This window comes from Marmota marmota, unplaced genomic scaffold (genome assembly GCF_001458135.2).
Source record: "Marmota marmota marmota unplaced genomic scaffold, marMar, whole genome shotgun sequence".
In the NCBI taxonomy this organism is placed as follows: domain Eukaryota; kingdom Metazoa; phylum Chordata; class Mammalia; order Rodentia; family Sciuridae; genus Marmota; species Marmota marmota.
Genome location: NW_025999960.1, coordinates 18,069,168 through 18,082,908, shown reverse-complemented (window position 1 = coordinate 18,082,908; position 13,741 = coordinate 18,069,168). Strand labels below are relative to the sequence as shown.

At 45.5% G+C, this 13,741-nt stretch overlaps 1 protein-coding gene across 1 annotated transcript; it reads left to right on the top strand.

Annotated features, from left to right (window-relative positions):
* The first annotated feature begins 4,554 nt into the window (after positions 1–4,554).
* LOC107148662 (keratin, type II cytoskeletal 6A) lies at positions 4,555–9,264 on the top strand. The gene is made up of 9 exons (XM_015493403.2): positions 4,555–5,152; positions 6,055–6,269; positions 6,574–6,634; positions 6,787–6,882; positions 7,010–7,174; positions 7,676–7,801; positions 7,941–8,161; positions 8,358–8,392; positions 8,494–9,264. The coding sequence occupies exons 1-9, from the start codon at positions 4,619–4,621 to the stop codon at positions 8,721–8,723; spliced, it is 1,683 nt and encodes a 560-aa protein (XP_015348889.1). The 5' UTR covers positions 4,555–4,618; the 3' UTR covers positions 8,724–9,264.
* The last annotated feature ends 4,477 nt before the right edge of the window (positions 9,265–13,741 follow it).

The following is a 13,741-nucleotide window of genomic DNA, read 5'->3' as shown; positions in this document are numbered from 1 at the left end:
AATTCTGCTTTTACCAACATCTTAAACATCCAACTGCACCTGCCTATCCAATATCTAAGGCATAGAACAGGCATCCATCCTGTAGGCTAATGATCCTCTCCAATTCCTCCCAGATCCGTTGTCACGTGCTGCTTTTGGTGGTTAAAACGGCAGTCCTAATGCTCCTCTTGGTCCCTTCAAGTCTGTGGGGAAAGGGGCTCTTGGAATATCCCAGAAAAAGTCACACCAAGTGACATCTTGGAATTTGGGACTACAAGTCCAGAGGCAGGAGATCATAAACGCTTCTTATGAAGCACTGTGTGAAACGTCTTCTCAGTGGCCTGTGGACTTCACAATGGACCTAAGGCAGCACCCTGTCCCACTGGAAAACAAAGATGTCGGACATTTCCTGCAGCTGTAGAGCCAGCCACCCAGCATCATGTCCAGATATGTCACCCGTCCCAGTGTTCCCTGGGGAAAAAATGGGTGGACTGTGTGTGTGAAACTTGAGAGCTATAAGGGAAGCTGCACAATATAGCATAGGTTACCTGTCCATAAACAACCTACTTACTAAGTAATACAGTGTTGTAAGTTTCAGCACTTTCTGAACCACTCTATTAGGAGGCTGTACTTTCTATTCCACCCCGGGAGCAGCTGTCTGTTATCACACCTGTGTGCATGTGGCCCCATGTGACCCAGGGACTGGACTGGGTCTGTGGGATTCCCTCTGAAAGGTATCATCCAGCGCTGTGGCTTGAGGATTAGGTGCTTAGTCTTAAAGGATGATGACAATGGCCTCTCCCTCATTCCCATCAGGCAGCTCCACCCAGGGAGGCAGAAAGACAAGGCAAATCCTCTTGAGGCGACTTTCCATGGGCTCAAGCTTCAGGGCCTCCCTCCTTCCCCTCCTCCATGCTGGGAACAATGTGAGCCATGCAGGTGAACCCCTGGGCCAAGAACAAGGCCTTCTACATTCCATGGCAATCAGAGGAAACAGAAGGCAGGAAGGCTCTCCTGGAAGAGAGCAGGTAGCTTTGGCAGCCTTCTGGGGAGGAGGCCAACTGTCCTCTCAGGTACTCAGCTGCTTGCTTCAGTGTCTCTCACAGAGTTGCCTGAACTATCACCCTTTGTTCTAATCTTATTATGAAGATTGGGCCTTTCCCACGTGGCTGCTCTGGGAAAACAGATCTCCCAGGGAGAGGTCATCCAAGAAGGCAATTCTCTAAACATCCAAGGGTCCTAACTGCCTAGGACCATAGCCCTCCCCTGGTGCTAAAGCAGAAGGCAGAAGGAGGAGGGCTGGACTCTAGAGGAGAAAGAAACCCAGCCCAGCCCAGAACAGCAGGCTAAAAGTGGGCTAAGGAACACTGGTCACCTCCCATACCCAGACAAAGAAAAATAAAAAATCAAGAACAAATGAGCCAAGGACATATTTAGACTTTAAGTGTAGTGGGGCTAGGAGGAAATGGAATCAGAAATAGATCTGCTGGGCTGAGGGTCCCTCTTCTCCTCTACCATCTTACCAGCCCTATTCATCTCTCCTGGGCCCTCCAAGCTGACCTTACTGTCTCCTGGGGTCACTGGAACTGGTTTCCAGAGCATTCCCTGGCAAGTGGGGACAAGGATTTTATTTTAGAAAACGTCTCATAAATCTACCAGTAAGAGAGACACCTGTGTTAGGAAACCGAACATGACATTTTACATTGTTGGTGCTGTCTAGTGCACCGGGCAAGCCTGGGCTTGGGTTAGATGTTAAAGTTAACCCATCTTCTGACAGGCTAAAGGAGTACATGGGAGGTCTCAGCTGCATCTAAATAATCTACTTTGTTTAGGGATGAATGCTCCCCAATCCTCTAAAAGATATGAAATCAGGACTGAAAGAGGGACTGTTGGGGTTATCTGTGCTGGTTGACAGCAGCCTGTCCCTGTATGCACAACCCAGAGAACAGCCTGAGACCCAGTAGAGGATGAGCGGGGCAGTCTGGCTTCAGAGGAGGGATATCAGCCTGCTGGGCTCCTGCCCAAAACTCAGAATCTCCCCGACTTTGTTGTTTCCTTCCAGGTACTTCGACTACCTGCCACATCTGCTGGAGGGTGGGAGTCAGGGTCGGGGTGGGCTCTGCTCCCACTCAGTTCTGCTGCTGTGAGCACCTGCAAGCTGCAAATCATTCTTCTGATCCTGTCATTCTCCTGCCTGCTATAGTTCTACTCGGCTTTGAGGAACAATGGCAAACCCCTCCACAGGGCTTCCTAGGTCCTTACTATCTTGCACTGTTGGCTCCATTACTGTCCTCAAACCACTGTTCCCATTCACACACATATATTCTGAATTCTGTCCCCCCCACCCCATACTGGGGATTAAACCCAGATATGCATTATCACCAAATGACATCCCCAGTTCTTTTTATTTTTTTTATTTGAGATGAAGTCTCTCTAAGTTGCCCAGTTTGGCCTCCAACTTGCAATCCTCCTTCCTCAGCCTCTGAAGTAGCTGGGATTACAGGTGTGTGCCACTGCACCCTGCTGTGCTCTGATTCTTGAAGCTTCTCTTGGATTCCTACACACTGAACTTCTTCCTACTTTCATGATAATGATGTTAGCTCATCTCCGTGGAGAACTCACATGGCAGACATTGTATTAAACCTTCACACAAATTACCTCATTTTAGCCTCACAACACCATGAGGCAGGTACTCTTTTCACACACACACTCATTTACAGGTGTAAAAATAAGCAGAAAAAGGGCTCAGCGATTTGCATAAGGAGCCTAGTCTGATCCTAGGACCCATGTTCTTAACCAGGGGCTAGCAAAGGTTTTCTTTAAAGGGACAAATACTCTAGGTTTTGCAAGTCACAAGTTTTGTTGTAAGCTGCGTATCTCTGCCACTGTGGTGTAAAGTGGCCATAGGCATCAGGCATGGACATAGACACGGGATGGTGGACAAAAGTAGGGTGTTCCCACCTGACCTGACCACATTTCCTACCAAGCCTGGCATAGCCCATGCCGTGCCTAAAGCCCCTAACCAGGAACAGTAGAGTGCATCAGTGTCCTGGACCATGAGGAACAGCATCTCTTTCCCAGAACTGGGTGGAAGCACATTCTTCAAGAGCCATTGTGCAATCAGGGTGGAGGAGGGCAGCTGCTTCCGTTGTCTTGAGAAGGTATCTCTTTCCTGCCAGACGCTGACTTAGCACCTGCTTTAGACAGGAACTCCCTGCCATCCTGGATGCTGTGCCCCTCAACTTGTGGGAGAGAAGGGACTGCATTTAAAATAGTAACTGGAACTTTCAGGGAACTCATCTCAGTGTGGGAGTTGGTCTTTCCTCCCACAGTTGCTCAGTTAGACAAATGTTCTCAGAGCACCATACACCTAGGGTTGTTCTCAATTCTCATTCATGGTGCTTAATGCATGGACTAGAAAACATGAAACTCAGTTCCTGTGAACCAAGTGCTACTCTCATTTGAAGGCTTGTCTGCTCTCTGAGAAAGGGTTTAGAGATTTGAGATTTCAAGCACTGAGATTAGAAATATAAATCTGGAATTTACTTATGAAATCATCATACTTGTAAGGACACATTTTAATGATTCATTGCTTCTATATGCCCCTCAACTTTCTGTACACACCCTGCTAAGATGTTCAATTCTGGATTCTTCTGAAATGTCAAAATTAGTGGAAATAAAACCTCTGTGAATTCTTTCATGATTCTTGTCCAAATCATTTTGGATTTTTTTTTTTAAACTTAAGCTCTAACTAAACATTCCAAAAAACTGCAGAGAGAAAATGTCTATGAATTTCAGCTGGAAAGACAGCTCAATGGGCAAGCAAACCCATAGGGCAGGAGGCACAAGCATGGATGGAAGATCCTGGGGCAGGAGGCACAGGCATGGATAGAAGTTCCTAGCAGAGGTTAGGAGAGATCTGCACCTGTCCTCTCAGGAAAGTGCCAAGTGGGCAGCTTATCACACAGGGGGCACAGAGCAAACATGGTTCTAAATAGTGAAAACTTCAACTCCTCCATCCCTCTGGCCTTACAGAGGAAGGTTATGTACCCCATTCCCATGCTCAGATCACCAGATCATATAGCCAGGAGCTACCGAAGAACTGAATCGAACATGGTGGGCAAACATGGCAGGCCATTTCTTGCTCAGGCCCATGGGAAAATGGCTGGAAACCCTCAGGGAGAGTCCCACCCAGAGGAGAAGGGAGGTGCGGCTGGAGATGGAAACCTGTGTGTAAGGGGGCACACAGGGAGTGTCTGAATAAGCAGAAGGAAGGCACAATTATCACAGATCAGCTTCTTGTTTCCTTTGTTCCTGAACATGACTAAGTCATGACTTCAGTGAATTTGCATCCAGGCTCATTGTGTTAGGAGCAAGTCAAGTCTGGAAGGCAAGAGAATTTCTCCATGACTACAGGAAGCCAAAAGGCAACCTTCATGTTTCATACCTTTCTAGAACTTGGGGGTGATCTCACTGTTTGTAAAGCCCAGCCCTTCCCAATCTGCAAGCTCACCTTCCAGCCCTGAGCCCAGCCTCACATCATATATAAGCTCTGCCTGAGCCCATCTCCTTCATCTGCTCCTCTCTGCTCTGCCCTTTGGTCTCTCTCGCCTTCCCAGCCTTCTCGTCTCCAGGCACCATGACCAGCAAGTCCACCACGAGGATCCAGAGCAGCAGCAGCAGCCGCAGAGGCTTCAGTGCCAGCTCAGCCAGAGCCCCAGGGCTCTGCCGCTCTGGCTTCAGCAGCATGTCTGTGTCCCGCTCCAGGGGCAGTGGTGGCATGGGGGCGGCATGCAGAAGCGCAGGCTTTGGCAGCAGGAGCCTCTATGGCACAGGGGTCTCCAAGAGGATCTCCATTGGAGGGGGCAGCTGCGCCATAGGCGGCGGTTATGGCAGCGGAGTTGGAGGTGGCTTTGGCTTCAGCAGTGGACTTGGTTTTGGAGGTGGAGCTGGTAGTGGCTTTGGGCTCGGTGGTGCTGCTGGCCTTGGTGGTGGCTACGGGGGCGCTGGCTTCCCTGTGTGCCCCCCTGGAGGCATCCAAGAGGTCACCATCAACCAGAATCTCCTGACTCCTCTGAACCTGGAAATCGACCCCACCATCCAGCGGGTGAGGACCGAGGAGCGTGAGCAGATCAAGACCCTCAACAACAAGTTCGCCTCCTTCATCGACAAGGTGAGCCAGGAAACAGTGCCATCCGCAAGGCACCTCAGAATCCCCAGTTATGAACAGGATAGACTTCCTACAGGGTGGAAAAAACTAGGAAAGAGGGAAAAGGACCTCAGGCTACCTCTCCACAGGGATGGGGATTGGCCCCATAGAGTCAAGAGCATAGAAGAACTGCTGGGTCTCTTCCATAGCCCTCATTCCTGACAGGGGGACCCCTCAACTGTTGATACCCAGAAGCACAGATGAGGCAATGGGATTTGGGAAGAATCCAGTCCCCCTCTTGACAAGATGATGCCAGTGGTGTTTGGGCTGGGGATTCCACTCTGGGGTCTGTGTAAGAGGGAAAATATTAATCAAGAGAGAGAGAGAGAGAGAAAAGAAAACAAGAAAAGAATTTTCTGGCTAGATTAGGAAAACAATAGAACCACTTAAACAATATGTAGAAATGCTAATTTATTCAACAAAGAACAACCATAAAATGGATAAATTTGAGGAGACATACACTAAATTGGAACTTAGACAGGAATCTAATCATTAGTGAACATTTATATCATTTATAACTGAGATCCAATACATTGTTAAAACCTAGCAGGAAATATCAGAAAATATTATTTTTAAACTGCATTTGTGATTGTTCTTGGAAAGAGGAAAAGAAATGTGGAAAGTCACTGATTGGCTTCATAACTTAGAAGATGAGAACCCCTCAATGGTCCAAGGGGGAATTTCCCTGGTGGATTTCTGTGCTGCAAAAGAAAAACGTTTTGGTGTGGGTACAAAACTGAGCCTCTGTCCATGCTAAGAAGCAGCTCTACAAAATGGAGAACCAAGACCCACAGGGAGAACTGCTAACAGAGACACTTCTTTCTTCCTGCCTTTGCCTCACAAATGATCATCTTGTCCCTCTCCAGGTGCGGTTCCTGGAACAACAGAACAAGGTCCTGGACACCAAATGGACCCTGCTCCAAGAACAGGGCACTAAGACAGTGCGACAGAACCTGGAGCCTTTGTTTGAGCAGTACATCAGCAACCTCAGGAGGCAGCTGGACTCCATCCTTGGGGAGAGAGGTCGCTTGGACTCAGAACTCAGGAGCATGCAGGATCTGGTAGAAGATTACAAGAACAAGTAAGTCAAACAAGAAGATGGGCTGGTTTTCTCCAAATAATTGGGTGACAAGTTCTAGAGGTGGACACCATTATGCAGCAACCATAGTCATAGAAATAAAAATCATTATTGCTAAAAAGTAAATATGTAAGATAAATAGGGCAATAGGAGGTTGAAGGATATTAAAGAAGTGAAATTTTAGTTGTTACTACAAAAATCATCTCTCAGACTCTCTGTGGCAAGAAAGATAGATTTAGATATACCAGGCTGCTTTTCAGCTTCAACCACCCACCAGCTTACATGTGTGTCAACCCTCTTCTCCTAGATATGAAGATGAAATCAACAAACGCACAGCAGCAGAGAATGAGTTTGTGACCCTGAAGAAGGTGAGCTAATTAATCAGGGTTCTAGTTTCTCTGCTCAAGGAGAGACATGACTCTGCATCCCCATCCAATCTCACAAGACTATTGCCATGATGATAAAATGGGGGCTGGGCAGGAGGGCTCAGCTGACTCCAAACTGTCTGCTCTTTCCCCAGGATGTGGATGCTGCCTACATGAATAAGGTGGAACTGCAAGCCAAGGTGGACAGTCTCACAGATGAGATCAACTTCCTCAGAGCCATCTATGAGGCAGTGAGTATCTCCACCCCCATTTCCTTTACTCAGATGGGTTCTGCAGGGTGGGGAGTCCTATGTCCCCATTGGGCACCTTGGTAAGCAGCCCAGGCCAAGATGACCTTAGGACCTTTGCGCTCTGCAGGAACTGTCTCAGATGCAAACCCACATCTCAGACACTTCTGTGGTGCTGTCCATGGACAACAACCGCAACCTGGACCTGGACAGCATCATCGCCGAAGTCAAGGCCCAATATGAGGAGATCGCTCAGAGGAGCCGGGCTGAGGCTGAGTCCTGGTACCAGACCAAGGTGAGCAGTGACTTGGCAGCCGCTAAGGAGGCCCCAGCCCCCCCCCTGAGCTTAAGAAGCCTCCTGACTTCATGGGGGAATTACTGAAAGGAGGCTAAAGTCCTCTCACAGAAGCTGTACCCCACATGCTTAGAACAAACTCTCTCAGATATGATGTCCCTGTCTAGGAAGCAGAAGAACCACTCCCAGGCAGGAGGCAAGCTCCCATAGATAAGGACCAAGTCATCTTTGCTTAAACTTCATTCTCACTGATGGCTCTCAGAGACACAGAGCACAACATTGTCAGTCCCTGAAAGAACTAAGAAGTCTCTGGTTCCCTAACTGAGATGTTCTGTGGCTTGGTTCCACTGTGTCCAGCCACTTAACATCAACTTTTCTAAAATTCATTGAGGAGAAGCCAATAGGTGGAGATAACTCACTGACTGACTCCGAAGCGAGACAGCATTGTGCACATGTAAAACCCCACACATTCTCTGTCTCCCTCTCCCCCCTGAACGACAGTATGAGGAGCTGCAGGTCACAGCAGGCAGACATGGGGATGACCTGCGCAACACCAAGCAGGAGATTGCTGAGATCAACCGCATGATCCAGAGGCTCAGATCGGAGATCGACCACGTCAAGAAGCAGGTACAGGGCAGAGACAGGGTCGGGGCTGCTTGTCCATGCAGTCCAGCCTTCTGGGCTCTTCTTCACTGGGCAGGAAGAGCAGGGATGAGCCTCCTGGAAGGCCCAGGCTCCAAGCCCATTTCCTTGCTTCCCCTTGCAGTGCGCCAGCCTGCAGGCCGCCATTGCTGATGCGGAGCAGCGTGGGGAGATGGCCCTCAAGGATGCCAAGAGCAAGCTGGAAGGGCTGGAGGACGCCCTGCAGAAGGCCAAGCAGGATATGGCCAGGCTGCTGAAGGAGTACCAGGAGCTCATGAATGTCAAGCTGGCCCTGGACGTGGAGATCGCCACCTACAGGAAGCTGCTGGAAGGCGAGGAGTGCAGGTGGGTGACACACCCCTCTGAGCACCTGTGGGAGGGGTCTGGCCCTGAGCAGGGGATTGTGGCCAGTAATGATGGGTGCTGTCAAGAGACTCTCTGGATCAGGGGTGGGCGGTCTCCATGAGCCTCAGGTGGAGGCTTCTCCTGGGATCAGGTATGGGCTGCGGAGGACTCATCCTCTGTGTTCCTCTCCTCCTAGGCTGAGTGGCGAGGGCGTTGGACCCGTCAACATCTGTAAGTACTTGGCTTGTCTGCCTCCCAGTTGTTGACCTTGTGAGCTGGCTCAGGTGACAGAGTGAGCTCACGGTGTCTGTGTCCTGTTGTCCTCCCTACAGCTGTGGTGCAGTCCACTGTGTCCAGCGGCTATGGCAGCGCTGGGGGTGCCGGCAGTGGCTTCGGACTGGGCGGAGGCAACAGCTACTCCTACAGCAGTGGTCACAGCCTTGGAGGTGGCTTCAGTTCTGGCAGTGGCAGAGGCATCGGGGGTGGCCTCAGCTCCTCTGGTGGCAGCAGCTCCACCATCAAATACTCCTCCACCACCTCCAGCAGGAGCTACAAGCACTGAAGTCCTGCACTGGCCCTTGTCCCACCCTGCTCAGCCCTCTGGTGTAGAGCCCTCTGCTCAGGATCTTTTCCTCCTCTGCCTCCACCTCTGCTCTCTAGCTGGGGCTGCGGAAGGCCCCTGCCCTCCTGGCTCCTCTGTTTACCTGCTCCTCAGAGATCCAGTGGCTCCCCTCAGAATGTCACCCTCTGATCTCACATCATGATTCAGTCACATCTGGTGTCTCACTTTGTTACCTCGTTATCAAGGTTTTGCCTTTATAGCTCTCCCTGAGGCTGAGCATTACAAGAACATTGTCTCTGTCCTCTGATTCCAGAAAGTCTTGCCTGAAGCACAGTCAAGAATTCACAAACAGGCAGATTCCCTTCAATTTCCATTGGCCCAAGAACACCCCATCTTACCGGGTTGTGAACCTCTCTTGTAATAACTGTGGAAACACAAGTGACGAATCCTATGATGTACAGAATCTGTATCTCTGTATTGGTTTATCTTCTCTTTGCTTTCTTCCTCTTTGTTTCTAATTGCTAAATAAAGCAGATTTATACTATAATGTGTTGTTCAGGTTGCCTTTCTTTCAGGCCATATGTTCTTAACTTTTTCATATGATAAATTTCTTATCATTTAAAAGATAACCATTCCCCACATACCTCACTCCCCTCCTTTATAGATATTCATCAAATAGAGTTTTGCTATGTTGATGTTCAAGGTCCCATCCCACATCATTTTCATTGATGTTTTTCACAAGCAAGTGGAGGAATCTGGTCTATTTTTACTGTCCATGCTAGGACATTACTATCTTTATCTCTCCCAATGCCATATGTCCAGTTGGAGAAATATGGTTGGTCAGTTAGTCTATAAGTCATTAGACAAGAAAATAAGATATTTGATTTCTAATTAAAATTGTTTTCATGACCTAGAGACTTGCCTGACATAAGGTTCAAGAGCATTTGAAGTGTGCATCCTTCTAAGTCAGAATTATACTTGTACAAATACATCTTGAAGAAATAGTACCAACACAGAAAGCTGTACATAACATGATGTTCATCACAACAACATCACAACTGGAGAAAATGGAGAAATTTGAGGTAGTCAAATGAAGGACTCAAAGATTAAGGCCAAAATTCAAATTTCTTGTCATATAATGGCAACAAAAGAATATTCCCTCCTTCTCACACTCTTGGCTTCTCATGGAGACTCAAAGAAGCAGAGTCTATGTTGATAAGAGAGATGGATCCATCCCTGTGTCAGGAGTGAATTGTCCTGGTTTAATTTCTATGAATGGTTAAGAGGAAACTCCAAATAAAATTCAAGTTTGGTCAGTTGACTTGTACTATCCTGAGGCTATATCAATCCCTGTGGACCCCATAAGTGACAATTATTTTCCTAATCCTCAGGTTCTCATATTACGGTAGAAATTTGCATAGATTTTTATTGTAGTTTTTGGATCCTTCAATATCATTATCTGCTGTGTTCACCTCTCACTGTCCCCGCAGCAACACAGGCAGCTTGTCACATTGCCACCTCCTCATTTGTTGACCTTGTGAGCTGGCTCAGGTGACAAAATTTAATATCATTGCGCATGGGCATTAAAAACACAATGAAGGAATACTACAAACAACTCTATGTCAAAATTGATTCAAAAAAGGTTAAACCAGCCAGATTTCTCAAAAGGATAATCAGAATATCCACAGACCTATTGAATAAGTTAAATCACTAATAAATAAGCTTCTGAAAAGAAAGCACTGAGGTATATTCTTATTGGTTAAGTCTACCTTCATTTAAAAAATGAAATGGAGCCAAATCTTTACAGCCTCTTCCAGGAAATGGAAGCAGGGGGAGCACTTTCTGATTCATTCTTTGCAGGCCAGTATTATTCTGACACCCAAACTAAATAATGGCAATTCAAGAAAGGAATACTGCAAACCAGTCCTCTTACGAATATTGATATAAAATGTTCAATGAAATGTGCCAGATTTATTCCTACCAAGTATACAAAGAAATATACACCATGTCCTCTTGGGAGTTGTTCTAGATATTCAAGGCTAGTTCAACAGAAACCATTCAATGTGATTTACCACATCCAAGAGCTAAAGAAGAAAAATCAGATGAGAATAGCAATCAATGCATAAAAAGGTGTATGATATAATTCAATACCCAATAATGTTCAGAAACCCAAAAATAATGTCCTAGCAAATGGGGAATAAAGGGCAACATCCTAAACTTGGTAAAAATAATATTGTCCTACATTCCTTTTCCTCTAAGACTGAGAACAAGATGAGAATATCCCCTCTCTCCACTGTTATTAGCATTGTACTGCAACTCTAACTAAAACAATGAGGTTACAAAAAGCAATAAAATTATACATATTAGAAATAAAGAAATTAAACTCTCTTTATTATCCTATAATATTATGTAGAAACTCTGAAGAATATATCAAAAATCTCCCTGTAAGTAATAAGCAAGTATAAGCAAAATTATAAGGTAGAAGATTACTCTATAAAAGAAATAATTTTTTACATACTAGCAATGAAAAACTGAAATTTCAAATTAAAAATCAATGCCATTCATAATAACACTCAAAGATAGAGTGTTTAGGCCTGAATCTAACAAAACATGTAGAGAATCTATGACTAGAAAACCAGATTCTGAGGAAAGTACCAATGAAAGCAATCAAAGATCTAAATAAATGAAAAGATATCCTATGTTCATGGATCAAAAGATTCAACGTTATTAAACTGTCAATTCTTTCTAACTTAAGATGTAATCAACACAGTCCCAATTTAAATTCTGATAAGCTATTTTATAAGTATCAACAAAATAAATAAAGTTTATATAGCAAGGCAAAAAAATTTTTGCAAGGCAAATAGGTGAAACATAGGATACACTATTAGTGAAATCATGAAATTATGATTTTGTAAAACATTTAGAATTTTCTTTAATTTTTTTTTCTGGTTTGCTTTAGTATATTGAACATCTTTCTAAAATAAAGTATGAGAAAGCCATTCTAATTCAATGGAAGAGATGCTGAAAGATTCAAGATTAACATTCATTATTAGCAATGTAAAACAGAGGGAAAGATCCGTGAATTGGGCTCATAGAATTCTGCCCCCATGGGAGACGGCAGGGTCAAGCCGAAAGCCATCAATGGGAAAGATGAAGAAAGATGGGCTCTCAGATCAGGGGTTTCTGGCTAGAAGCTGTTCCTTGCTCACTGTCAATTTTTTTCTCCCAGCCCCCTCAGGCTGATTCTTTAGGCTAAGATGGTGGAGATGGTGTTTGCTGTAGTCGAGAAATAAAGTGGCAGGCTGAACCCAGGGGTAGTGCTGAAAAGCTTCCCCGAGTCACGCTTGGCTCAGGCTTCTCCAGGGAAGACGGACAGAGGAGCTGGTCCAGGCGGCAGGACATGCCTGGATAGCAACGAGCGAGAGAGTCTGCAATGCTCATACAAGGGACAGCAGTCCAAACCCTATCATGCTTAAGCAGATGGAGTCTGACAAAGACTTGCCCTAACCTGTCTCCCATGCGGGACTGAGGATGGAACTACCTCATTCAGCAAATTAGCCCCAAGTCGGAGCATTGATTCACGGTTCCTATCAGAGCAGGCATCATCTCTGAAGTCTCTGGAAATCCAGATCCCTCCATTCCTCAGCTGCTTTCTCAAGGCTATCCCCACCCCCACCCTGCCACCCCTGCCCAGTCTCACCAGAGGGAGCTTTCCAAAGTTCTCCGCCAGGGAGACCTCCTTCAGCTGTGTGCATGTCCAAAAGCTTTGAGAGATGGAGATGAGCCAGAAACCACATGGGGTCTGTCTCCCATGGTGTCCTGTCCAACACTGGGCTACCCTGACCCCTGCTCTTCTTTTATTTTTTAAATTATTATTTTCATTGACAAACCATAAATGTTTACATTTATGGGATACAATAAGATGTTTTGATATTTGTACAATGTGGTTTGATTAAATCAAAGTAATTAACGTATTCATCACCACGCTAACCATTTTTCGCAATGAGACATTTGAAATTCACCATCCTAGTTATTTTGAAGTGTACTGTATGTCTGCATTGACTATCATCACCCTGCTGTGCAATAGATCCTCTTGTCTAACAGAAAATTAATCCCCTTAGTCCACGTAACCTCAGCCTCTGGTAACCATCTCTGTACTTTCTACTTCTGTTAAGTTCAGCTCTTTATATTTTGCATTTAAGTAGATCAACAATATTTTTCCTTCTATGGCTGACTTGTTTCACTTAGCATAATGTCCTCCAGCTTCTTCCACTTTTTTGAGCAATTTTGTTTCACAGCAAAATTGTTAAGAAGGTACAGAGATTTAGACCATATATTTTATAGCCACAAATTTATAACTTCACACACTGTGAGAATGGTACATTTGTTAAAATGGATGCATCTACTACACTGGCATGTCATTATTATCCAAAGTCCTTAGTTCACATTAGAATTCACTCCTGGTGTTGTACCTTCTTTGGGTTTTGAAAAATGTATTATCTACTATTTTAGTATTATACAGAATAGTTTCATTATCCTAAAATCTGCTGTACCTCATTTACACACTCCTCCCCCCAATCCCTGGAAACCACTGATCTTGTTACTTTCTTCAGTTTACAGAATATAACATAGTTGGAATCATGTGTAACCTTTCAGATTGGCTTCTTTCACTCAATAATATGTATCCAAGTTCCTTGAAATCTTTTCTTGGCTTGATGTTCATTTTTTCTTATTGCTAACTAACATCCATTGTCTGGAGGTACCACAATGTGTTCATCTGTTCAACAACTGATGGGCATCTTGGTTGCTCCCAAGTTTGGGCAATTAGGAATAAAGCTTCTATAAACAGTCATATGCAAGTTTTTGCATTGGCATGTTTTCAACTCATTTGGGTAAATACCAGGGAATGTGATTGCTGGATTGTATGGTAAGAGTATGTTTGGTTTTGTAGGAAACTGCCAATCTCGTCCTCAGTGGCTATATGATTTTGTGACTTTCATGGGGAATAGGTGGGATAT